The 24,659-nt window shown below is 37.0% G+C and overlaps 1 protein-coding gene across 3 annotated transcripts in view; it reads left to right on the top strand.

Moving 5' to 3' along the window:
- GCN2 (protein kinase family protein) overlaps nucleotides 1–24,659 on the top strand; it is a 94,247-nt gene that overhangs the window by 25,178 nt on the left and 44,410 nt on the right. For 2 of the 3 annotated variants that reach the window (XM_090312936.1, XM_039029329.2), the window contains exons 7-16: nucleotides 189–341; nucleotides 553–639; nucleotides 708–794; nucleotides 889–997; nucleotides 5,275–5,392; nucleotides 11,557–11,611; nucleotides 12,234–12,400; nucleotides 12,750–12,934; nucleotides 17,118–17,266; nucleotides 17,379–17,628. In XM_090312936.1, coding sequence (XP_090169062.1) covers nucleotides 189–341; nucleotides 553–639; nucleotides 708–794; nucleotides 889–997; nucleotides 5,275–5,392; nucleotides 11,557–11,611; nucleotides 12,234–12,400; nucleotides 12,750–12,934; nucleotides 17,118–17,266; nucleotides 17,379–17,628 — 1,360 coding nt within the window. The remainder of the gene's footprint in view (nucleotides 1–188; nucleotides 342–552; nucleotides 640–707; nucleotides 795–888; nucleotides 998–5,274; nucleotides 5,393–11,556; nucleotides 11,612–12,233; nucleotides 12,401–12,749; nucleotides 12,935–17,117; nucleotides 17,267–17,378; nucleotides 17,629–24,659) is intronic. The other variant, XM_039029330.2, reaches the window with a different exon arrangement.

Genomic DNA, 24,659 nt, shown 5'->3' with positions numbered 1-24,659 from the left:
AGCCCTGTTATGAAAATAAAAAATAGCCTTATAATAGATAAATAATTGACTTCTCATACACACTCTTTTTGGTTGTTGCACATTTTTGGTTGTTGATATATGGTTGATAGTTATTTTATGTACATTGACTGCTCAGTCGTTGAGCAAATGCTATATTGTCTACTTCAAAGAAGTTTTTGTTCCTGCAGCATGAAGTCCTTATACCCGGACAAGATTCTATTCTCACATCCAATGTTGCTGAAGGTGATGATCATGGATCTGAAAGTGAGCCTTCAGAGTGGTCTTTTGCTTCCTTGAATAATGAACAAGAGTCCCAGACTATTGATAGGGATATAATGATGGTAATTCTTTTGTCACATTCTATTTTGTTTTGTTTGTATAACCTATAATTTTTTTTTTTTTTTTTTTTTTTTTTTGTGTCTATACCCTATAAGGTTTTTTGTTTTTGTTTTGTTTTTTTTTTTTTTTTTGTCTATACCCTATAAGTTTCTTTTTTTAAAAAAATCTTATCCCATTTGGCAACGGGTTTTATTTATTTATTTTTATCACTAGGTTCATCTGCTCCATCTTGCATGTGCTCCTAAAGGACCATTGGCTGATGCTCTGCCAAAATTGGCATCTGAACTTTACAATTTGGGGGTATGTTCAATAATTATTCCTTAGCCAGGTCCTTTCCCAATCCTCATCTTTATCTATTTGATTGTCAGGTCCTGTCAAAAGTGGCTCTGGATTTAGCTTCTAAACCATCTTCCACGTTTCATAAAAAATTTAAGACTGCTTTCCAGGAACAGATGGTACTTTGAAATTCTTTCTATTTAAATTACCTTCGTACGTTTGCCACTCTATTCTTTCTCGTAAATCGACTCACATTTTTTTTTTCTTATCTAGAATGCTACTAGTTTCTCCCAGTTTTGGAATCCTTCTGATTTTGGTGGCTCAGCATCTTCTCAACTGAGTTCTCGGTATCTTAACGATTTTGAGGAGCTAAAGCCCCTTGGTAATGTGTTCTGGCATTTTACGTGCATGTGTTTAATGTTCAATTTGTAATAATGTTGATGTCTCTCTCTCTCTATACTATATATGAATTTGACAAGAGACTACATAATTAGAGAATTCTTTTGTAGTCTCATTGGATGGGTCTCCTCTTCTATGTGATTCCATTTTGGCAATGAAATTCATTTCTTATCCAAAAAGTTAAAAAAAAGAAGAAAGAGACGTGCGAAGATTCATTCAAAAGAGGCAAACCATGTACTCCCCCACCCACCCACACACACACAATGTTACAAAAATACCCATTTTATTTTTTAATTTAATTTTCATAACAAGAAATGAAACTTTTCATTGAATAAATGAAATGAGACTAATAAGGAAGGTGGAGTAATTATGAAAAATCTTGTGTAGGCTACTCCAATGGAAGGCCGTGAACTTTGCAAGGTCAAAAAATAATCAAAAGAACTAGACATTACCCGGTCTTCATACTCATAGATCGTTTTTTGATAACTGAAAGCATCCAACAGAAATTTGCCTATGCTACATCCAAGAGATTGGAGAGACCGACATCCGACCACTACCCTATCTTGCTATCCCTTGGTGTTGACAAATGGGGTCCCACCCCTTTCCCCTTTGAAGATATGTGGCTATTGCACAAAGATTCCAGAGACCTTGTTGATTATTGGTGGAAGAACACTCCTTTGCTTGGGGGACCGGGACATAGCTTTATTGTTAATTGAAGGGCCTTAAAGAAATCCTCAAAGCTTGAAACAAAGAAACCTTTGGTTGTGTTCACATGCAAAAAAATTAGATTATAGCGGAAATTTCTTTTTTTGATGGTATGGAGAAGTCATCTGATATTCCCACCATCCATAGAATACAAAAGAATAGTCTCAAAGCATAGCTTCTCTTGGTGGTGGCTAAGGAGGAGATTCTTTGGAGACAAAAGTGCAAAGCCATTTGGCTTATCGAAGGCGACCAAAACACCTGTTTTCTCCACCGTTTCTTGGCCACAAAGAGAAGGTAAAACACCATTCTTGAAATTATCTCCACAGCCGGTGTGAGCCTTCATATTGAAATCGATATAGTTGAGGAATTTCTGGACTTCTTTTCCAGATTGTACACCAAAAAGAACAACCTCATGGTATTAGCTACCTGTAGCTACCCTTCTCTCACAATGGAACAATCTTCACAGCTTGAATCTCCCTTTAATGAACAGGAAATTTGGGGGGCTGTTTATGCTCTTGGTACTAATAAATCCCTGGACCCCAATGGATACACTGTAGAATTCTATAAAAAATCTTGGCACATCCTTAAGCCCGACATATTGGGGGTGTTTCAGGATTTTTTTAAGAAAGGTATCGTCAATGCCAATCTTAACGGGACTTACATTTTCCTCGTCTCCAAGCGTGCTGATGCTAAAAAAGTTGGTGATTTTAGGCCTATTAGTCTGACTATCGGTATTTGAGGTTTTGGCTAGAGTCCTCTCTGATAGACTAAAGAAGGTCCTCCCTACCTTGATTTCAGAACACCAGTCGGCCTTTGTTGAGGGGTGTCAAATATTGGATGCCTCACTTATTGCCAACGAACTTATTGATGAGTGAACCAGAAAAGGTTAGGAGGGCATTGTGATTAAATTAGATATTGAAAAGGCTTTTGACACGATCGATTGGGGCTTCCTTGACACCAATTTGCAAGCTAGAGGTTTCGGATGCTTTTGGAGAAAATGGATTTTGGGTTGTATCTCATCCGCAAATTATTCCATCATTACCAACGGACGTCCTAGGGGAAAAATTCATGCTTCTAGGGGCATTAGGCAAGGGGATCCACTATCTTCTTTCCTCTTTAATATCATTATTGATACCCTTTGTCGTTTGTCATCTGAAGCTGAATTGAATAGAAAGATTCAAGATTTTGCTCTCGGAAATAATGAGCTATCTATCTCCCATCTTCAATTTGTAGACGACACCATCTTATTCTCCACCTACAACCCAGAATAGATCAATAATTTGTTTTGATGTTATTGATACTTTCTAGAGTCTTTCCAGCCCTGCTCTGGCCTATCCATCAATCACCAAAAATCTGAAATTGTTGGCATCAATCTTAGCCCCACTCAGCTTCAGGACACTGTGGGTTTATACGGTTGCAAGGTCGGATCATGGCCTAACACCTATCTCGGGCTGCCTCTACATGGCAAGCGCAAGCCCAAAACTCTCTCTTTTTGGGCCCCTGTGATTGAGAAAATTGAGCAAAGAATTAAAGCATGGTCTTCATCATACATTTCCCGGGGGAGGTTAACTCTTATTCCAACCTCAATGAGCAACCTTTCCATTTATTACCTATTTGTAAAGTGGCAAATATTATTGAAAAATATTTCGAGATTTTTTATGGAAAGAAAAGGAAGATGGATCGAACTTACATCTTGTTGGTTGGAAGAAAGTTACATCCCCACAATCTATAGGTGGCTTGGGGATCACCAACCTCAAGCTGAGAAATGAAGGGCTCCTAGCAAAATGGATTTGGTGTTTTAGGGTGGAAAGATTTGCTTTATGGCGAAGAATGAACATGGCTAAATTCGGAACTTCCCTGTGTGGTAACAAAGTTGGTAATAGATCCATATCTACTACCAAAGGTCCTTGGAAAGCATTGCACTATCTCCAACCTCTTGTGGATCAACATGTTACTGCCATTTTAGGCAGTGGGAACTCCATCTCATTCTGGATTGATGCATGGGTTAACAATAGCATGTTGCACACATCTTTTCCGAATCTATACGCTTTGTCTCTTGCAAAAGATGCTATGGTCACTTAATTGTGAATCATGGCGAATGAGGGATGGAACCTCTGGGAGCTTTCACACAGGGCTGTCCTCACACTTGAGAAGCATCAACGTCATAACCCTTCTTACGATGTCTCCCAACTGGTGCTATCTTTGCAAAAAAGACAATGATTCCCAAAGCCATTTATTTATGTTTTGTGCTTTCTCAAGGACCTTTCAAAACCACGATCTTCTTGCTTTTAATTGGCATATGGTCTTTCCTCCGGACATCAACCTATTCGTCTCCCTTGTTATTGATGATCATCCTTTCAAAGGGAGAAAAGGTTTCCTTTGGAAAAATATTATTAGAGCTTTCCTCTGATTGGTCTGGCTTGAACAGAACAATTGCCTCTTCAACAACCAAATCCAACATTTCGACCTCTTCTTTGATCATGTGATTAGCATTATTATCTCTTGGTGTAAATTATCTAAGCAATTCAATTGTTATAGTTTCGATACTCTTTTGACTAACTGGAGATGTCTTTTGTAACACCTTTGATTTTGGGTTTCTTTCCCCTCTTTTGTAATTTCATTCATCAATGAAATTGTCTCTTTAAAAAAAAAAAAAATCAAAAGAATTGTACTTTCTGACATGATTCTGGAATTTCTTTCCTTGGCCACAACATAACCCTCGACACATTTAATCACAATACCCTTTGTCTTTTAGACTCCACGCTTTAAAAAATTCCACCAACCAAGCTTCTATAAACAACAGCTTACTACACTGCTAGCCGTACAAATTGCCAAAGAAGTCCCACGCTGATGTAGCCTATGGGATAAAGGATTTTATTTTTGTTAGCCACCTCTTTTGTTGAGTCTATGCCAAATTTGCTCTTTATCAGCTTTCTCCAGAGGGCATTTCAGTTTTTTCAATTTTCTACAGCCATTTAATTAATGGAGAAAAGTTCTTTTATATATCCTTTTATGTTCTGTGATATTTGGAATAGTTTTCATGGTTTGTGTTCTCTTATCTGTCCTTTATGTTCTGTGATATTTGTTATGTTTTTTTCTCTTCTTTTTGCTCCTTTTAGAGTTTTAAAGAAAAGAAGGAAATAAAAAAGAGCATATAACTGACGTGTTAACTGAAAGACTTCTAAAGTTACAGTTTTACAAACTGATCAACAAGTTAGTCATGGACGATATCTTCAAGCCGACATGAGGAGAATGTTGACTATTTCCATTTTTAAATAGTATTTTCTTTTATTTGTTGTATAATATTTGCTAGAAGTTTTGTTTTGTTTTTTTTATCCCTTCTATTTAAGTAACCTAATTTTCTTATTGTGAATAAGTCCGAAATTACTATTCCCAATAATTCTAGAGTAAAGTTTTTGATCTCTGTTTTGAGGTTTTGTTGATTTTTGGTGGATGAAACTTTTTTTCTGTGGTGATTCACTCTTCCCTTTTTCTTGTGCTCTCTTTCAGTCCAGTGTGATATTTTTCTCTTAATGGCTCTATTCTGAGTTATAGGTCATGGTGGTTTTGGACATGTGGTATTATGCAAGAACAAATTAGATGGACGACATTATGCTGTGAAAAAAATTCGCCTAAAGGACAAAATTTTGCCCATCAATGACCGCATCTTAAGGTATAATTATTTCAAAATATACAATCATGATGGTTTATAAATAGGGGCTTTCTTTTTTCTCATGAGGACCCACCTCTAATGGGGTGGAGAATCCTCATTTAGGCGAGGGACAAGTGAGGGAATGTGGAGAAAAAAAAATCTCTGTGAGCTAATTGGAAACGGGGACGAGGAATATATTCCTTGTCACTGCCCCTACCCCGGTCTGTTTGGCTTTTCTTTAGTTTATTTTTACTTCTACTACTACTATTATAATATAATTAAATAATTTTTAAATTTTGAGATTTATTGGTTAATAACTTAGATTACTTGGTTAAACATTTGAAATATATATAAATATTTATATGGATAATTAGGTAACTCGATAGGTAATACTATCTTGTTTCTATTTGAAAGTTAAAGAAATTTCTCTTTAAAGTAGGAAATTAACCATAGACTCGTTAAAAAAGTAAGATGGCTTTTCGACTTCTCTTATTTCTCCCAGATTGATGATTGAGGTCTATGGCTTTTCAACTTCCCTTATTTCTCCCAGATTGAAGATTGAAGTCTGTGGCTTTTGGATTTCATTCAACTTTTCTACTTTTGCACTTTGGCTTTGTGAGAACTTAGGCTTAGATTTAATTGACAATAGGAAAGACCAATTGGATAAATCAATTACATCAAATTGGGATGAGGCATCTTCATCCTTTAGAGCATCTTGTACCCGAATTAGGTCTATTGGATTGGAGAAGTCTTTAAGCAAGACTTTAGTGGGTAGTTTTGAAGGCTGATGACAATAAGCAATATCACCAAAGTGTAAGTAAAAACTTCCACGAATATCATCCTTAACTTCAATGGTGGCTGGCATAAATCCACATAAATTCCTCCTGACTTGAATTTTTGCTTCTAAACAGTTGATGAGATTAAGAGTTTATGAAGCAATAGCAATTAATCCACCAAAATAGGCCCCAATTGCCTCAAAAGTTTTCCTACACCAATAATCTAAGGGAAGGTTTTTGATTGTTATCCAACTCCCATAACCTTGCATTACTGAGGGCCTTCCATGACTGTTTGAATTCTATTTTTCCATATGAAGATGAAAAGGGCCGAACTTAGTCCATTTACCCTTAATTGGCACTTTTTCGTTGAGGTTTCCTTGGCTTAGTTTGATGAGGGCTTTGTCTGCAAACAGAGGATTGATGATGACATTGGTGCCTAGACACTTGCTTAGTTCTACTGCAATCTCCTTCCACCCATTTGATGCCATTAATCTTGAGATAATCCAGAGGTTACTAAAATTCTCAGGCAAGACATCATCATTCTTCTTTAACCAGACAGCAGGGATGCTCTGTTTCTTCACATGTGGAGTAGGGAAGGATGGGAGGGCAGAGTTCTCACAGGGAGGTGGAGCAGGGCTGGTACAACTGGCTAGACTAAGCTTAGTTGAGGGAGGAGATGAAGAAGAACTAACCTGAAGAACAGGGGATTTTTTGAAGTGTTGGATGCAGCTATCGATCATCTCCTTGAAGTCTTGCTGGCCTGCTTTTTCGTTGCCAAACGGGATGTGGATGTTCCTTCTTCCTCCTGTGATTGGCCATACAGCATATTCAATAAACCAACTCTCCTTTGCACGAAATTTGGCCAGCCTCATGAAGCTTTGATCAACTCTTTCCTTTAGAAGGAAAAACTCAAAGGTGGAACCATACAATAGTCTGCGAAAGCTCTCAAGAAGCCAATTAGCTGAAGTTAGGGAGAGAAGAATGGACTATCCTTTTTTTATGTCTTTTAAAAGGGAGTTCGATTCTTCTTGCTCCATATGGAAGGCGTGGTCAAGGATACGGCAAGAGAGCAAAGCCATGGCTGGAAGTAGGGCAAAAACAGAGTGAGGGAGGGATGATGGAAGCCGAAGGAAGGTTGGAGGGAGAGGGGTGAGGGAGGCGGTCCGAAAGAGGGAAGTTTAGGGAGGGCATGGTGAGGTCTGGTGAGGTGGTCGGAAAAGGGGGGGGGGGGGGTGGGCATGGGGGCACTGGGGAAGGGAGAAAAGGAGGAGAGGGGAGAGCATGTTTTAACTAACCTTAGACCTTGACACCACCCTCCAGCTCAAACAGCTGAAGAGGTTGAATGACAGGATGAATAAGGCAAGCATAACTAAGTCACAGTTCACAGGAAGACTACCTACTCTTAAGTACAAGAAACTAGTGGATTCCCAGCTCTTGGATTTCCAAGAGATGATTGATATGTGAAAAGCGCCTGGTTTCAGGTGGTCAATACAATGGTTACAACTTGCAACCAAAAAAGAGAAGTTGGCACTTGAAGATTTTCTGAGAGAGAAGTTACAATATGATAGGAATCAAGTATTTATTCTTATTAAATTCAAGGTAAACCAGAAAATATTACAACCGATCTTCCTCCCACTCTCGATAGAAGATTCCACTTTAAACATGAAAAACCAGATAACACCCTCCCTCACACAAACAACTAGCACCTGACCATATGTGGTCCCACTGGAGGACATCTCCCCACTCCTAACTAACTCTTTTCCCTTTTTACCCCTCCTCTCATAAGTAAATATCACTGGTGGCCTAACACAATATCATCAAGCTATCAAACAATTTGAACATCTTATCATCCATTAAAAGGTTAGTTCACTGTTTTTGGCTGGTTTCTTCTTTTTCTTTTCTTTTCTTTTCTTTTTTTTTTTTTTTCTCCTTTCTTTTACCTTTACTTCAACAATAAAAAGGAAAATAAAATGCAATAAAGAAACTTTTTTTGAAAAAGGAAACAAGTCACTTTATTGAAATAATAAAATGAGACTAATGTTAAAAGTACATAAGAGAGATACATAGAACACTAGAACCTAAGGATCGGGAAGTGTACTCGGACATCTCAACTATATTGACACTCTCTTAGCACTCTCATCATTTCCAAAACAAAATAAACGAACAAACCATAATCAGATGTTCTCTAAATTTCCTCTGTTAGTTTACAGATAAATGAAACCTGCTTTGAATCTAACTTGTGAACTGTGAGTTTCTTTGGTTGCTTGCTATGATGTGAGGTAACTTCATTGTAATTGTAGATAAAGTGTGAATGCCCTGATGAACGTAAGAATGGACTCCTTTGTCAAGACTTTAGGCATTAATAAGATTGCATCTAAAATTCCCTACTCTGATAATTAGACCCAACTGAATCCTAAAGTAAAGTTTCAGATCTCTTTTGCATTGTGTTTAGCCTTCATATGAATCCAGTAAAATAGAGTTTTTGTCTTTATAAATAGGGGATGTTCACCGGCTGGGGCAAGAATGTATTCTCCATCCCCTTCCCCGTGTCCATAATATCCCTCCTAAATTTTGCAGGTATCTGGTTCCCTAGTTCACCTTTTGGTTTTTCCTTTTAAAAAATATCTATAAATTAAATGAATTATTTTGAAAATTTGTTGATTAAATAATCAGTAATAGAAGTCCTCAAAGGTGGTTACTCTCTCTCAATTAAATGCAACACTAATTGTAAAAAGACTTGTTGGGTCACTAATGTATATGGGCCAACCGATTATAAAGAAAGAAAAATTGTGTGGGAAGAACTTCTGTCCTTGATAGCTTATTGTGAAGACGCATGGTGTATGGGTGGCGATTTTAATATCACAAGATAGGCACACGAAAGACTTCCCTTGGGTAGAAGCACTAGAGGCATGAGAAAGTTTAATTACTTCATTGAGCAAGCAAAACTCTTAGAAATCCGGTTGAGTAATGGGAAGTTTACATGGTCAAGGGAAGACATCACTGTTTCAAGATCCTTACTAGACCGCTTCTTCATATCAAAAGGTTGGCTTGAGTTATTTGAAAATTCTAGAACCAATAGACAAGCCTGGATTTTTTCAGACCACTACCCAATTTTATTAGAAGCTGGATCATTCAATTGGGGTCCTTCGCCGTTCAGGTTTTGCAATAGTTGGCTACTCAACAAAGATTGCATCCAAATTATAGAGAAAGCATGGCTTGACAGCCAAGCACATGGTTGGGCTGGTTTTGTATTAAATCAGAAACTGAAAGATGTGAAAACAGCAGTAAAACAGTGGCATCTCAGCAATAAGGAAGAGTTAAAACAGAAAGAGGAGAGGTTGCCAGCAGAAATAGAAAATTGGGGTACACTTGTTGAGAATTCCCCACTGTCCAGCACTGATTATGTAGCTTGGTCTTCTTCAAAATTAGAACTAATGGCCTTATATAGGTTGGAAGAAATTAACCTATTGCAGAAGAGTAAACTAAACTGGCTTAAGCATGGAGATGAGAACACATGCTTCTTCCATAGATTCTTAGCCTAGTTGATGAACAAGGGATCCCAACAAAGTCGAGTGCAAAAATTGAAAACCTAATACTCAACTATTACAGCAACCTTTACCTAAAAACTCCAGGGCAGAGGCACCTTCTTTTAAACCTAGATTGGCCTTGTGTAAGCTCAAATCAGAATCTTCTACTGCAAAGTAATTTTTCAGCCACAGAAATCCTCTCAGCTATAAAAACCCTTGGAAAAAGTAAAGCCCCAGGCCCCGATGGCTTCACCACTGAATTTTTGCTAAAGTTTTGGTCTATATTTCTCAAGACAAGCTTCCAAGATACTTTTAATGACTTCTACAAGAATGGTAAGATCAATGCGTGTATAAGAGAGAATTTCATTTGCTTAATTCAAAAGAAGAAAGTAGCAATCAAGATAAGCGATTATAGACCCATTAGCTTAACCTCATTAATCTACAAAGTCATTGCTAAGATGTTAGCCGAGAGATTGAAAGGGGTTATGTCCGACATCATTGCTCCATTCCAATGTGCTTTTATAGAAGGAAGGAAAATTTTGGATCCCATACTTATAGCCAGCCAATGAAGCGGTGGAAGAGTATAGAGCAAAAAAGAAGAAGGGTTGGATACTTAAACTTGATATGGAGAAAGATTTTGACCGAGTTGATTTGGATTTTCTAGAAAAAGTGCTTTGGGCCAAGAACTTCAATTAGAAATGGATAGAATGGATCTTGGGATGTGTCAAAAACCCACTTTACTCGGTCTTCATTAATGGGAGACCAAGGGGAAGAGTGGCCGCTTCAAGAGGGCTTAGACAAGGTGATCATCTCTCCCCTTTTCTTTATCTTCTAGTCAGCGAAGTTTTGAGTGCATTAATCTCCAAACTCAACCAATCCGGCATCATTGAAGGGTTTTTAGTAGGCAAAGAGTAAGTTCAAGTCTCCATACTCCAATTTTCGGTCAGCTGAATGTAGCTGAAGTCCTTCAGAGAAAGCAACCAACATCCTCCCTTTCCCCCACAGTTTGCCCACTCTACCTACATCATAGTGAGGACTCCCTTCACCTTTTCTTTACATGCCCTTACTCAAATTGGTGCTGGAATATACTGCTGTGTTTTTTCAATCTTCCATGGACCTTGTGCAATGATTTCAAAAGTAACGTGTTTCAGCTCCTTGCCGGCCCCATCTCCCACAAATCCATCCGTTTGTTATGGTGTAATGTTGTAAAAGCCTTATTGGTAGACCTTTGGTTTGAAAGAAATCAAAGAATTTTCCATAACAAAGCCACCACTGTTTTGGCTTTATCCTTAGTTTTTCACTTTTATTGTCTCTTTAGGCTCTGTCCTCTTTTTGTAATCTTGTTCTCTTATCTCCCAGTTATGGGTTAGAATTGGAGATGTTGAGGGTGCTAAGGGAGTGTCAACCTAGTTGAGACGTTCGGGTGCATCTCCTGATCCTTTTACAAGCACTTGTATTCTCGCTTTGCTCTTTGTATAACTCTCTTGTACTTAGAGCTCCTCTCTATTTATTAATACAATGAATCGTTTCCTTTTTTTAAAAAAAGGTCTAAGGTTAGTTAAGGAGCTCATCATGTGCATACTTTTGAAGATAGATGTTCTAGAAGATCCCTTTGCGAGTTTATTAAATGCTAATTTTCATATAATTGTGAGGGAGATGGCACACCCACTGAAACAAATTAGTAATTATCTATATTCTCGGATTGCAATAGGAACACATAGGCTGGAGTGGCCTTCTCTTACTATGTTAAAGCAATCACCATATTAGCCTTGCACAATAGAAATGTTGCTTTTATATTCTTTTCATACTTTATTCACAACTTTAATTCGCAGTTTGATACCTTGTGAAGTATGTTCACGGATTTATTTTGTTGAGGTATTAGGGAGGTGGCCACTCTTTCCCGTTTACAACATCAACATGTTGTTCGGTACTATCAGGTAACAAGTGTTCTAAAAGTTTCTTTTCATATTACAAGAAGTGCCTTGAGACAATATTTAGTGCTTCCACTGCTTTGAGAAATTCATTATATTTTCTGGGAGAGTATCTGATAAGAATCCCGAATCCCTTATATAATATGAAATCTACAACTTAGATTGATGATCAGGATCAGCCTTCTCTCCCAAAATATCCTAGATCACTCAAAATATAAGACACAATGTATAGATACCAAAATACAATATATAAAAGATAAAACCACCATAACTAACTTGACTCACTTTCCTAGATCATATTCATAACTATATTTCTACTTCTGCCCTTCACTGCTACACACTTTTGGAAATGGAGGTTAATGGTACCGTTTGTAGATAGTGTGTTTCATCTATTTGAAAAAATGTTTAGCATAGAATGCACATTTAGATGGCACTGAGTTAAATATTCAATTATTAATCCCACAAGAGTAGTTGATTTTTGTCCTTCATTTAGAGGCTAGAGAAGGCTTTCCTTTTCCATGATACAGTTGATAAACTATGTACTTTTACGAATTAGTTGAAAAGGCATCCTCCCTGAAGTTCTTTCCCAAGTATAGATCCATATAAAATTAATATTCAAACCTTTCAGGCATGGTATGAAAGTGGTGTTTCTGATTCTTATGGAGAGGCGGCTTGGGGTTCGGTGACGCCATTGAGTTCTACTTTCAGCTATAAAGGTGCGAGTGCAACAGATACAGAACATGAGAATAAGATGGAATCAACATATCTCTATATCCAAATGGAATATTGCCCTAGGTAGAATTTTTCTTTAGTTTTGCAACCTCTTCTTCTTTTGCATCTACTATACAATGGTCCTGGTTGAGTGCTTTTTCTTTCAGTATGTGAAGGGATTTTAATTCAATTCATAGTAAGCTCAATATGATTGAGACTCAAAAGGTTAACGTAAATGCGGATTTTGACCAAGTTTAGTTTATAGGTTTGGTTCTTTATTAATCAATGTCTCTTGCTTGCTTCTTTTTTCTTTTGTTGTAACTGTGTTCACCGTATTGCTAGTCAAAAACTATTTGTTGGATTATTCAAAATGGATTTACTGGCATTGAATTTTTATCCACACTGTTGTCTTGCTCCTTTTTATTGTTTGAAGGACTCTTCGCCAGGTTTTTGAATCATATACTCATTTTGATAAAGAATTGGCATGGCATTTATTCCATCAAATTGTGGAAGGTCTGGCACATATACATGGACAAGGGATCATTCATCGAGATTTAACTCCAAGTAACATTTTCTTTGATGCCCGCAATGATATCAAAATCGGGGATTTTGGTCTTGGTATGATTTATGTCCTTTAATGCAATGTTAGCTTTCTATGCCTTTATTTTTCTGACTGCGAGCTTACTTTTTCCTTATGAGACTTATCTGGTAGAAAAGTGACATGGCCCATTTGCACGGAGGCCAGCTTGAGACATGCACATTCTTGCACAAGACTTATTATTCTGGTCTCTTGTGTGGGTAGTTGGAATTGTTGATGATGAAAAATTAAAAAGATATCATGTGGCTAAAACAAATTTCAAAGGAAAAGCAGATGCAATTCCATTCTCTTAACTTATTCCAATATTTTATTTAATTCATTCTCTCTCTTTTGTTTTTTTTTTGTTTTTTTTTGTTTTTTTTGTTTTTTCTTGTTTTGCTTTGTTTTGGTGATATGTAACGGAAAAACTTCATTGAACTTGAGAAAAGAGGGATAGCCTAGAGTTATCCTTAAGCCATGATCCAAAAGAAGGATGGTGGAGTATAACGCTTTGCTGGAAGATTTAACCCAAAAGTTCCCAGATTTTTCAAGGATCCAACAACTTTTTTTTCTTTTGGCCTCCCCTTTTTTTTGTTGTTGTTATAAAAGGAACTTTTATTGATATTTATAAGGAGACGACCCCGAAGAACTACAATAGAGATTGTCGATTACTTACTAAGAAAGATAAACTGAAATGAATGAAAGGGTGCTTTAATTTACACCAAGAAAAAGCAGTAGACAAAACTAACTCAAAAAACCGAGCAGAAGAAAAACATGTATCATGAAAAAGTCGTCTGTTCCTTTCACCCCATAAGCACCAAAGGAAAGCACGGATAAAAGCCAACCAAATGACCTTCTTAGTTCCACCAAAAGGATGTCCTACTAACACTGAGGCCAAAGCATCAGAAATATCATGAAGACAAGTGAAATACCAACTAAAAAGAGGCAAGAGAAGGTTCCAAATACCGGTAGCAAAAGAACAGTGAAAAAATAGACGAATTGATGATTCAACATGCTTGTGACACGTATGACACCAAGATGGAGAAAGAGACATATACGCATACGACGCTGCAAACGATTAGTAGTATTAATGGCCTTTGGTCTCTTTTTTTTAATGGAAAAAAAAACTTTTAATTGAAGGAGTATGCTAGTTCTCATTTTTTTTTTGTTGGCACATTTTCCAGATTGTCATATATTCTTAGTTAGGTAGTTGGAAGTAATTATAGGAGTATGCTAGTTCTCTTTGTAGTTGTTTGCCACAATTAATGTCATCTGTGGGAGGTAATAGTAGAGGATTCTTAAGTTAATTTATGTATTACACTATTACTTGGGCTTGTCTAAAACAAAGATTGCCTTGTTAGAGAAGGAAAGCCACAGAATCAGAACGAAGGTCTTTTTAGGCCTTCCCTTGGAGATTTTCAGAGTAATTGTTAACCTAACATGCCGTATTTGATTAATGATTTCGAAAGCTTAACCTTATGGAGCATTTGGCTCGTAAGTACATCAAGAAATACATATGCAAGGAAACATCATCATCCTAAATAAAAAGACTAAGCTAGGAAGACAAAAAATTTAAACATGAATCTTGAATAGAAAATTCAGCAAAAGACTTGGAAAGAGAGAACTGGTAAGAAACATTAATCCTAGCAATTTACAAATGATCCAAACATGCCAATGATTTGTCTTGGAAGACTGATTTCTTTCAAATCAAATTTGATTGCTTTGGTCGCATTTGACCATAACTAAGACTTTGGCTTTAAAGAAAGGCCAACCCCATTTGTTTTGCAATAATGTTTCCCAAGTATTGAGAGGACCTTCTCTCTCATCTAAAGCCCAAATACTATGGTCAAATGCTGTTAAAGCTATGGTTTCTGAAATTTGGCTTAAGCACAATTAAAAAGTTTTTCACAGTAAAGCCATAGTTTGGTCAGATCGCTTCAATTCAGCTCGGCTCCTTGCATCCTCTTGGTGTTCTCAATCCAAGCTCTTTGAAGATTATTCCATCCAGGATATTTGTCTTAACTGGAATGCTTTTATCTCTATAGCTTAAGTGTGTTTTCATGTATTACGTCTTATCTTAAGTCCTTGTTGTACTGTTTTGAGTTGTATAGTATGATTAAAGACGTCCCTTAGTTTCGGGGTGTGATGAGAGCGCTAAGACGGTGTCAATCTAGTTAAGATGGCCAGGTACGCCCGCTGATTTTTAGTTATGCTTGCTTGGATCTCTTGGATCTTTTAGTCTATTTGTAAGTCTTTGTGTAATTTGAGCATTAGTCTCTTTCCAAAAGAAAAAAAAAAAAAGAAGGGCCAACCAAAATCTGGCTAACATTTTCTTTGAAATCCTCACAAAACACCCACTGAATATTAATATTCAAGGACAAACCGGCCCCAACAACGACTTGAAAAAGGTTGGAAGACTCAATCTTTGTTTCTACTGCTTTCTGAAACAAATTTGCAATATCTTCCCCGAAAAGCATCTTTGAATCAGCCTCCTCATGAATTGTCTCCAACTTATGGCATTCAGACTCTCTCTGCTTACACTAGCTGTACAAGCATCGTCTGAGACATGCTTAAGAGAAAAATCATCTGAAGAAAGACAGCTTGGAATGCCTCTAATAAACTGAACTTTGGAGCTTGGGTTCTTAAATACAGAATGCTGGAAATTAGGTAGGAGGACTAGATTTTAGTATTCTTTCTTTTATAGAACAAATTAAATCTGCAAACTGAGTATTAGAGTGACAAAGTTTACTGAAAAATAAAATGTTACAGGCTAATTTAGGAACATGAAGAACATATTGTAAAGAAAGTGTATCAGTCAATTTAATGGTTCCTTTCGTTAACTACCATCAACAGTTCTAATTATTATTATTTTTTATTTTCATAGGAAATAGAATATGTATCAAAGAGATGAGATGAACTAGTCATGTGATTAGAGGTTTCAGAATCGATAATTTATGGAGATGGATTATTACAAAGAGAAGGCGGGAGGATAACTACCTATTTGTACCGAGGAAACACAAAGATTACGGGATGAGAAATTGGTTCATAGCAGTTGCAAGACTTGAATTTGCTCCATTCTAAAGAACCTTGTGGAACTTTATATTTTTTGGCACTAGTTTTTCTCATTTTATAATCTTCCCATTTCTTGTTAAGAAAAAGGTAAAATACTTTTTTGGTCCCCGAGGTTTGGGATAGATGTCTATTTGGTCCTTCAAGTTTCAAAACATACACTTTAATCCCTAAGGTTTGAAAAGTAGTTCTGTATGGTCCGTAAGTCAAAGTTGACCGTTAATTGACTAACAAAAAATTAGGTGGTAATGGTGATGTGGTAATTTTTAAAGGATGTGGGAAATTTGATTTGTTTTTATCTCACCAATAAAGAAGCAAGAAAATAAAAAATATTATCGGAACAAGGAAGTGATAGACTCTTTTCATTATATCAGGATGGAAAGCAAGATGAAAAAGTCAAGGGAAAATAGTGGAAAGGATACCACAACAATTGAGGACATTGAGTGATCTTCCAATTAACATTGTGCATACCACTATCACCACGAGAACCACAACCCACCCCACCCCCCCCAAAAAAAAAAAAAAATCACGAATCAACTTATCCAAATGCTTGAGAACAACACTGGGAGCAGTAAACAGGGACAAATAATAAGTAGGCATACTAGAATGAGTAGCCTGATTAAGTATTCCTACCACCCTTAAAAATAACAGCATATTTCCAATTATGAAATTTGGGTTTTATTCTCTCAATAACTGGTTGCCAAAAGCTGCCAGAATTAAAGCTCCCCCCAAAGTCAGGCCTAAATAAGTGGAAAGCCATCTACCTCGTTTACAACCAAAAGTCTTAAGTCACAGGTCAGTATCAGATTCTGGAGTAGGCTTTACTGCTTTTAGTCATAGTGAAATGGGTTAGGACAAGGATTGATGTTCAAAACTTATTGCGAACAAGTTTTTTATTCTTTTGTATTGTTTTCGTCTCTTAAAAACATTTTTATTCTTTCTAGAGTGTAGAGCAATCATGGTTTCCCAGAAGATCTTATGATCTGAAGTCATCTTTATCTGTTTCATGTGTTTGGCACCATATTGCTAGCTATGTGAACATCGATTAGAACTGTAGGAACCATTGTTTGACGAACTCAAGTTGTAATGAAAAAGTCATCAGGTTGGTATTGTCATGCTGACGTACGGTCACTATCTTGTCCCTGTTTTTTGCAGCTAAGTTCTTGAAGCTGGAGCAATTGGATCAGGATATAGGTGTTCCTCTAGATACAACGGGAGTTTCAATTGATGGTACTGGTCAAGTTGGGACTTATTTTTATACAGCACCTGAAATTGAACAAGGATGGCCGAAGATTGATGAAAAAGTAAGTTTCTGCTTAGGTTTACTTTGCACAGGATGTGGTTTCAATCTGTTGGCAATTATATTTTCATGTATCTGGATATGGTTGGTTGATGTTGAGTCCTCGTGGATTACAGGCTGATATGTACAGCTTAGGGATTGTGTTTTTTGAACTCTGGCACCCTTTTGGGACTGCGATGGAAAGACATCTTGTTCTATCTGATTTGAAGCAGAAAGGAGAACTTCCAACTGCTTGGGTTGCCGAATTTTCTGAACAAGCATCCTTGTTACGACGTTTAATGTCTCAGAGTCCATCTGACCGTCCTTCAGCCTTGGAACTTCTCCAGAATGCCTTTCCTCCAAGAATGGAGTACCAATTGTTAGATAGTAAGTTGTTTATTCTGTTGTGTAGTTTGAAGTCTTTTGTATACTCAAATGTGACCTCAAATTAATTCAAACCAAAGTTTAAAAGGAGGCCTTCTTCTTTCTTCTCCTCTTTCTTTCTCCCACTCCTTCCATCTTTTCTCTTCTTCCACTCAGAGCATTGCCACGACAATATTCTTTTTCTCCTCCTTTCTGCTCCAATCTTTCTTCTGCTCTTTCCCCTTCCTCTCCTGTGGAAAGTGAAGAAGAAGAAGAAAGGTTGGAACAGACAGGACAAAAATTACAGTCCAACACGATGGCAGCTGCTCTGAATGGAAGAAGGGAAGAAGATGGAAGGGAGAGGGATAAAGAAGGGGAGAGAGATAGAAAGAGGAGAAAAAAAGGGGAAAAATGAATATATTCTGAAGTTCATTAATTAAAAAATTAGAAAAAAAATATTTGTATAATAAAAAATCAGTGCTACGTCAGTTTTTAGTAATTAATAGATAAACTGGCAGAAGGACCAAAAATGCTACCAAATGCAATCCTTTGTTCGGTTAGAAAACCCAGGACACAATTGCAACCTAAATAAATCCTTAAAAGACCAAAGGCATAATTTTTCCTGATAAAAAAAAAAATAATATAAAGGAAGAAAGATTCCTTTGCAGTTTTCTTTCACTTCCTTTTGGGGTTTGTTTCCCTTGAACATCTTTTTAGCTTTTCATTATGAATTTGTTTTTTTAATGAATAATTAAGCTTTCATTGAGAAAAGAAAGGAAAGAATACAAGGGCATAAAAAAATAAGAAGTCCCTTGAAAAAGGGCCTCCAATGAAAAGAAATATGATCTAGTGGATAATTACGAAAGAGATTAGTAACAAAAGCTCATAAGGATGCATAGAATCTTAGGAAGGACCAAATATCGCTTGGAGATTTCTCGAGTGGTTGCACAATTATATTCTTCCTCTCACCTCCAAAGACCTTACAAAATGGCACATATACCAACTTGTCACAAAAGGGTTCCTACCATGAGGGAGGATGAAGGAGTTCCTCGATCATTTTTTTGCAACCCATATGCTTGGCTAAGTCTATATCAAACGCCTAAAAGATTGATTTGGGTTATGTACACAGAATCACAACCCCAAAAGAATATGAAATGGATCATCAACCACCCTCTTGTAGAGGATGCAACCCAACAATCCCAACAAGTTGGGCACCCTCCTCGACAACTTGTCCAAGGTGTTAAGCCTTTCGTGGATGACTTGCCAAACAAAACACTTAACCTTCTTGGGGATTTTCACATTTCAAAACGAGGTGTATACTAAGCAACGGAAAGGAGAAGGATTAACTAAACAAAGAAAGGACTTACATCTGTACTCTTAAGACAAGCTAGGTTTCCAAACACGAATATCTCTTCTCCCTAGATTGCAATGAATTTTCCAAGCAGAGAAAGAGAAGGTTGACAATGTCCATTGTTTTCGTAGGTTGTTTCTTATTGTAAGAAAGAGACTACTATTGTAAGACTAGGGTAGAGTTTATACTATGCTCTATCTTCTCTTGGATTTGTGATCCTCATAAAAAAGACCTTTAATCTATGAGAGGAGCCTTCTCTTCTTCTATTTTTATTTTTTTATTTTTTTAAATACTTATATTTCATCGATGATGTGAAGTATTACAAAATAAAAGGGGAGAAATAAATCCCTAAGTATGAAGGAGAATTTCATATGCTTGATTTTTCAGAAGGCCGATTTTCAAGCTTTTTGAGTTCTTTGAAGATGGAAAATTAAATGCATGTATCAAGGAGAATTTCATATGCTTGATTCAGAAAAACGATTTTGCGTCTTTGTAAAGGATTTTGGCTTAGTCTCAAAACCTAAGTTTACAAAATTGTTGGGAAGGTTTTAGCAGAGAGATTAAAAAAGATAATGTCTAGCCTCATTTCTCACTCTCAAAGTGCCTTTATTGGTGGTAGGTGTAAAACTCTTAGGTTTAAGAGAGAATCAGAATACTCTATTCCATTTACCAAAGATCTAAATATATACAAGTGTACAAGAGTGATCAAAGAAGGAAAGCATAGAAAAGGAAAATATAACAAGATATTTACAATAGAACTATAACACTCCCCCTCATGTTGGAGCATATATGTTAATCATGTCCAACTTGTTACATAGGTAATCTATATATTTTCCATTCAATGCTTTCACGAAGATATCTCCTAATTGTTCTCCAATCTTCACATATCCTGTAGATACCAAATCTTATTGAATTTTCTCACGTACAAAATGGCATTCAACTTCAATATGTTTAGTCATTTCATGAAATACTGGATTAGACGCGATATGAAATGCTGCTTGATTATCACACGACAACTTTGTCGGTGTGGTGATTTCAAATCCCAACTCAACAAGAAGTTAATATATCCAAATCAATTCACATAGACTTTTCCATTGCTCTATATTCTGATTCCACACTTGAACATGACACCACATTTTGCTTGAACGTGACACCACATTTTGCTTCTTACTCTTCCAAGAAATCAAATTACCACCAACAAAAACACACTATCCTGAAGTTGATCTTCTGTCTTCTATAGATCCTGCCCAATCGGCGTATTAGAAATATTCAATATTAGTATAACCATTATCCTTATATAATAAACCACGGTTGGGAGCAGCCTTCAGACAACATAGAATCTGTCCCAAAGCAGCTCAATGATCAACTGTAGGCCATGACATGTACTGACTCACAATACTCATTGAATAGGCTATGTCCGGTCGAGTCACTGTAAGATAATTAAGTTTTCCCATTAACCTCTAATATCTTTCAAGATCTTTCAACAATTCTCCATCTTTTGTGAACTGTAAGTTGGGTTTCATTTGGGTACTACATGGCTTAGCCCGTAGATTCCTTGTTTCAGTCAAAGTCAAGTACTTATTTTCTCTGTGATAATAGCATTCCTTTCTTGCTTCTTATTACCTTAATTCCTAAGAAACATTTCAACATGCCCAAATCTTTTGTATAGAATTGACTAGAAAGGCCTTTAGGGACTGGATACCTAAGGCATCATCACCAGGAATCACAATATCATAAACATATATGACTAACAAGATGGCACCACCCTCAGATCTCTTCAAAAAGACCAAATGATCTAACGTGCTCTTCCGCATTCCAAAGCTTTCAATCACTTGACTAAATTTACCAAACCAAAGCCACAGACTCTGCTTTAACTCATAAAAAGATTTACGAAGGAGACTCATCGTTCCATTCTCTCTCTGAGCAACAAACCCTGTTATTTGCTCTGTATACACTTCTTCTTGAAGATCACCATGAAGAAATGCATTTTTAATATCAAGCGGATGTAAAGGCCAATGATTGATTGAAGCTAATGAAATAAACCTGACAGATACCATTTTTGCTATGGGATTAAATGTATTAGTATAGTCAACGCCATAAGTTTGTGCGTAGCCTTTCGCTACAAGTCGTGCTTTTAACCGAGCAACAAAATCATAAGAATTGACTTTAACCGCAAATGCCCATTTGCAACCGATAGCCTTCTTTCCTGCAGGGAGAGAAACTAAATCCCAAGTACAATTACCATCTAAGGCAGTCATCTCCACCATTGTGGCATACCAACCAAGATGAGACAAAGCTTCATGAACAGTTTTAAGGATGGATACAGACTCTAAGGATGCAATGAATGAACATGTGGAAGATGACAAATGGTTATATGAAACAAAAGAAGAAATAGGATGAGCACACTTATGTTTACCTTTACAAAGAGCAATAGGAATATCATCACTTGTTTCTGGATCCAATGACGAAAAAGACTCTGGTACAAGGCATGAAACTGAAGGAGACAGAGAAGCCTCTGGTACAGGGCATGGAACTAAAGGAGATGAAGAAGCCTCTGGTACAGGGCATGGAACTGATGGAGATGAAGAAGCCTTTGGTACAGGGCATGGAACAGAAGGAGGTTGTCGTTGAGTATAGACATTAACGATGGGTGGAAAGTAGAGGTAGCCACAGGTAGAGATGAATTAGGAAAAGGAATAGAAGGGGAAACAATTGTGTAGACAAGGAAATCATCCTCTAATTCCTTATGCTCCCCTTGACTCTTATTCGAAGAGAAAGATGACGATGAAAAAAAATGAGGAATGTTAAAAAAATGTGGCATCAAGAGAGACAAGATATTTATTTAGACTAGGACAATAACTCCGATACCCCTTTTGAACACGAGAATAACCAAGGAAAATACATTTTAAAGACTTTGGATCCAACTTGGTATGTTGAGGCCGAACATCTCGAACAAAGCATGTACAACCAAATATTTTGGGTGGAATGGGAAATAAATGTTGTTTGGGGCATAAAGTACGAAAAGGTATCTCACTCTTAAGAATGGAAGAGGGCATGCGATTTATTTAGAAACAAGCTATGGGAACAACATCAACCCAAAAGGATTTTGAAATATGCATCTGAAACATCAAGGCTTTGGCTGTCTCAAGGAGATGACGATTCTTTCATTCTATAACCCCATTTTAAGATGGAGTATCAACACAAGAAGATTGATGAAGAATGTCATGGGCATCTAAATAAGACTTGATTGCATGAGAGAAATATTTCTTAGCATTATCGCTTCGTAAGATTTTAAGAACACCACTAAACTTAGTTCGAGTTTCAGCATGGAAATTACGAGAATGAGAAAGTAACTCAGAACGATGTTTCATTAAATATAACCACGTAACACGAGAATAGTCATCGGAAAATGTAACAAAATACCTAAACCCTCCCTTTGGACTCAATAAGACATGAACTCCAACTATCATAATGGACTAATTCAAAAGGAGCACTAGCTCGTTTATCGACTTGAGGATACAAACTCAAACGATGAAATTTAGCAAACTAACATGACTCACAATCTAAAGAAGACAAATGTTGAAGTTGTGGACGAAGACTCTTCAACACAGAGATAGACAGATGATCCAAACGACAATGCTCTTCAAAGGGAGACAACACGCTAGAGCATGAGATGACTGTAGGTCTTTGTGGTTCAAAGTTGTAAAGACCTCCAAATTCACGCCCTTCACCAATAGTCTGCTTCGTCATAAGATCTTGAAATAAGCAATAACTAGGAAAAAAACGAGACACAACAATGAAGATCACGAGTGAATTTACTGATTGAAATCAAATTAAAAGAGAAATGTGGTAAATTTAAAGCTGATGACAAAGAAATTGATTCAGTAAGATGGACGGTTCCTGATCCTAAAATAGGTGTGGAGGTTCCATTAGCTATAGTGACATTAGGTGAAGAGGTAGATGTACAAATGTTAGAGAATAAACTGGGGTTACCTGTCATATGGTCTGTAGCGCCGGAGTCAATGACCCATTTCAACGTGGAAGAAAGAAGGCATTTAGAGATGTTACCTGTCTTTGTGATGGCCGTAATGGGAGTAGAAGATGATGCCGTCAATGACTCTTGATACTGTTGAAATTTAGCAAACTCCTCTACAGAAATCGTAATTGAATTGTCAAGATTATCAAGAGTAGAAGTGACATGTGCAAATGACACCTTCTTACCCTTATTCATGAATCTTCTGCATTCACGTTTCGTATGGACAGGTTCACGATAGTAATAGCAAATAACACCTCCTGAATTTGATATTTGGTTATTAGGTTGACCTTGGAGCTATTTGATTCAACCCCCTTATTACCTCTATAATCATTTGTGCACCTAATCAAAACACTGCTAGAATCAGATGACATAATTGCTTGTGGCTTCTCTATATGAAGTATTTGAGTATAAGCTTCTTCCAATGATGAGATGTTTGAGCTTGACAACACTTAATTTTTGGCCATCTCATATTTAGGTGCAAGACTGACTAAAAAACTCATGATAAACAACTTTTTACATTAAGCCATTAGAACTTTTGGATCCGTGCTAATTGGCATCAAAGCATTTCCGCACATGTATTTTTTACCTCCATAAAGTAGCTTGTAAGAGATTTTTCTCCTTGATCAGATTGATATAGAGTCTTACACTGAAAATCCAAATATTCCAATAGTTCCTTGATTCATTCGCAGTGATTAGTACGATTTCACGGTCAATAGAATTCTTGATTTGTAGAAGCATTCTTGAATTGTCCCACCACTAATTCTTTTTAGTAGCATTAATCGGTGGCTTTTACGTGATGTGATCATCCATCTCAATGCTCCTAATAAAGTGGCAAACAGTTGATCTCCATGAATAGTAATTGGATCCATTCAACTTGTGTTCAGTTACTTTTGACACTATAGGAACTATCTCAGACATGACTGCTGGTATCTTATCAACCATTACCTCAAAAAAGAAACACCAGATAGAAGAGAAGCAAACCTTAATTTATCGAAGAGATGTTTTTTTTCCCTTTCAATGAACCACAAACAGTGAGTATATAGCCTAAACAAACACACCACCAAGGAGAGTCAACAAAACCGAGGAAACCCACAGAAAACGAATCGGAACCGGCGGCACATGCGATCGACAACAAAAGGAAAAAGGCGGCGCGTGAGCCTCACATGCTGGATAGATGGATGTCGGACTTTGGGGTTTTGTAGATCGGCGGCTGGGTTCCTCGATGGATTGGGCAGTGTTGAAAAATAGTGAACAAAAACGACCCTCCCTTTTTCTGGCGGCAGTGGCGACGGCTGACAGTAGTGGCAGGTAACGGCGGCGAACAAACCGAAGACAGTGGCGGTGAGCAAAAGTATAAACTCACCCCTCCACAAAGCCCTAGATGTAACATAAACGGGTTCTAAATTGTCAAACCCTAAGGTTCACAAAACCCTAATTTTTTTTTTTTTTTAAGATTGCTCCGATACCACATAAAACTCTTAGATTTGAGAGAGAATCAGAATACTCTATTCCATTCACCAAAGGTATGAATATATTCAAGTGTACAAGAGTGACCAAAGAAGGAAAGCATAGGAAAGGAAAATATAATAAGATATTTACAATAATGGAAAATCTTAACAATAGAACTATAATAGTAGGCAAATTCTAGATCCAGTCCTTATAGCTAAT

This window comes from Benincasa hispida, chromosome 4, assembly GCF_027475165.1.
Source record: "Benincasa hispida cultivar pf3 chromosome 4, pf3_genome.v1.1, whole genome shotgun sequence".
NCBI classification, from domain to species: Eukaryota; Viridiplantae; Streptophyta; class Magnoliopsida; order Cucurbitales; family Cucurbitaceae; genus Benincasa; species Benincasa hispida.
This window is presented reverse-complemented; position numbering and strand designations above follow the sequence as displayed.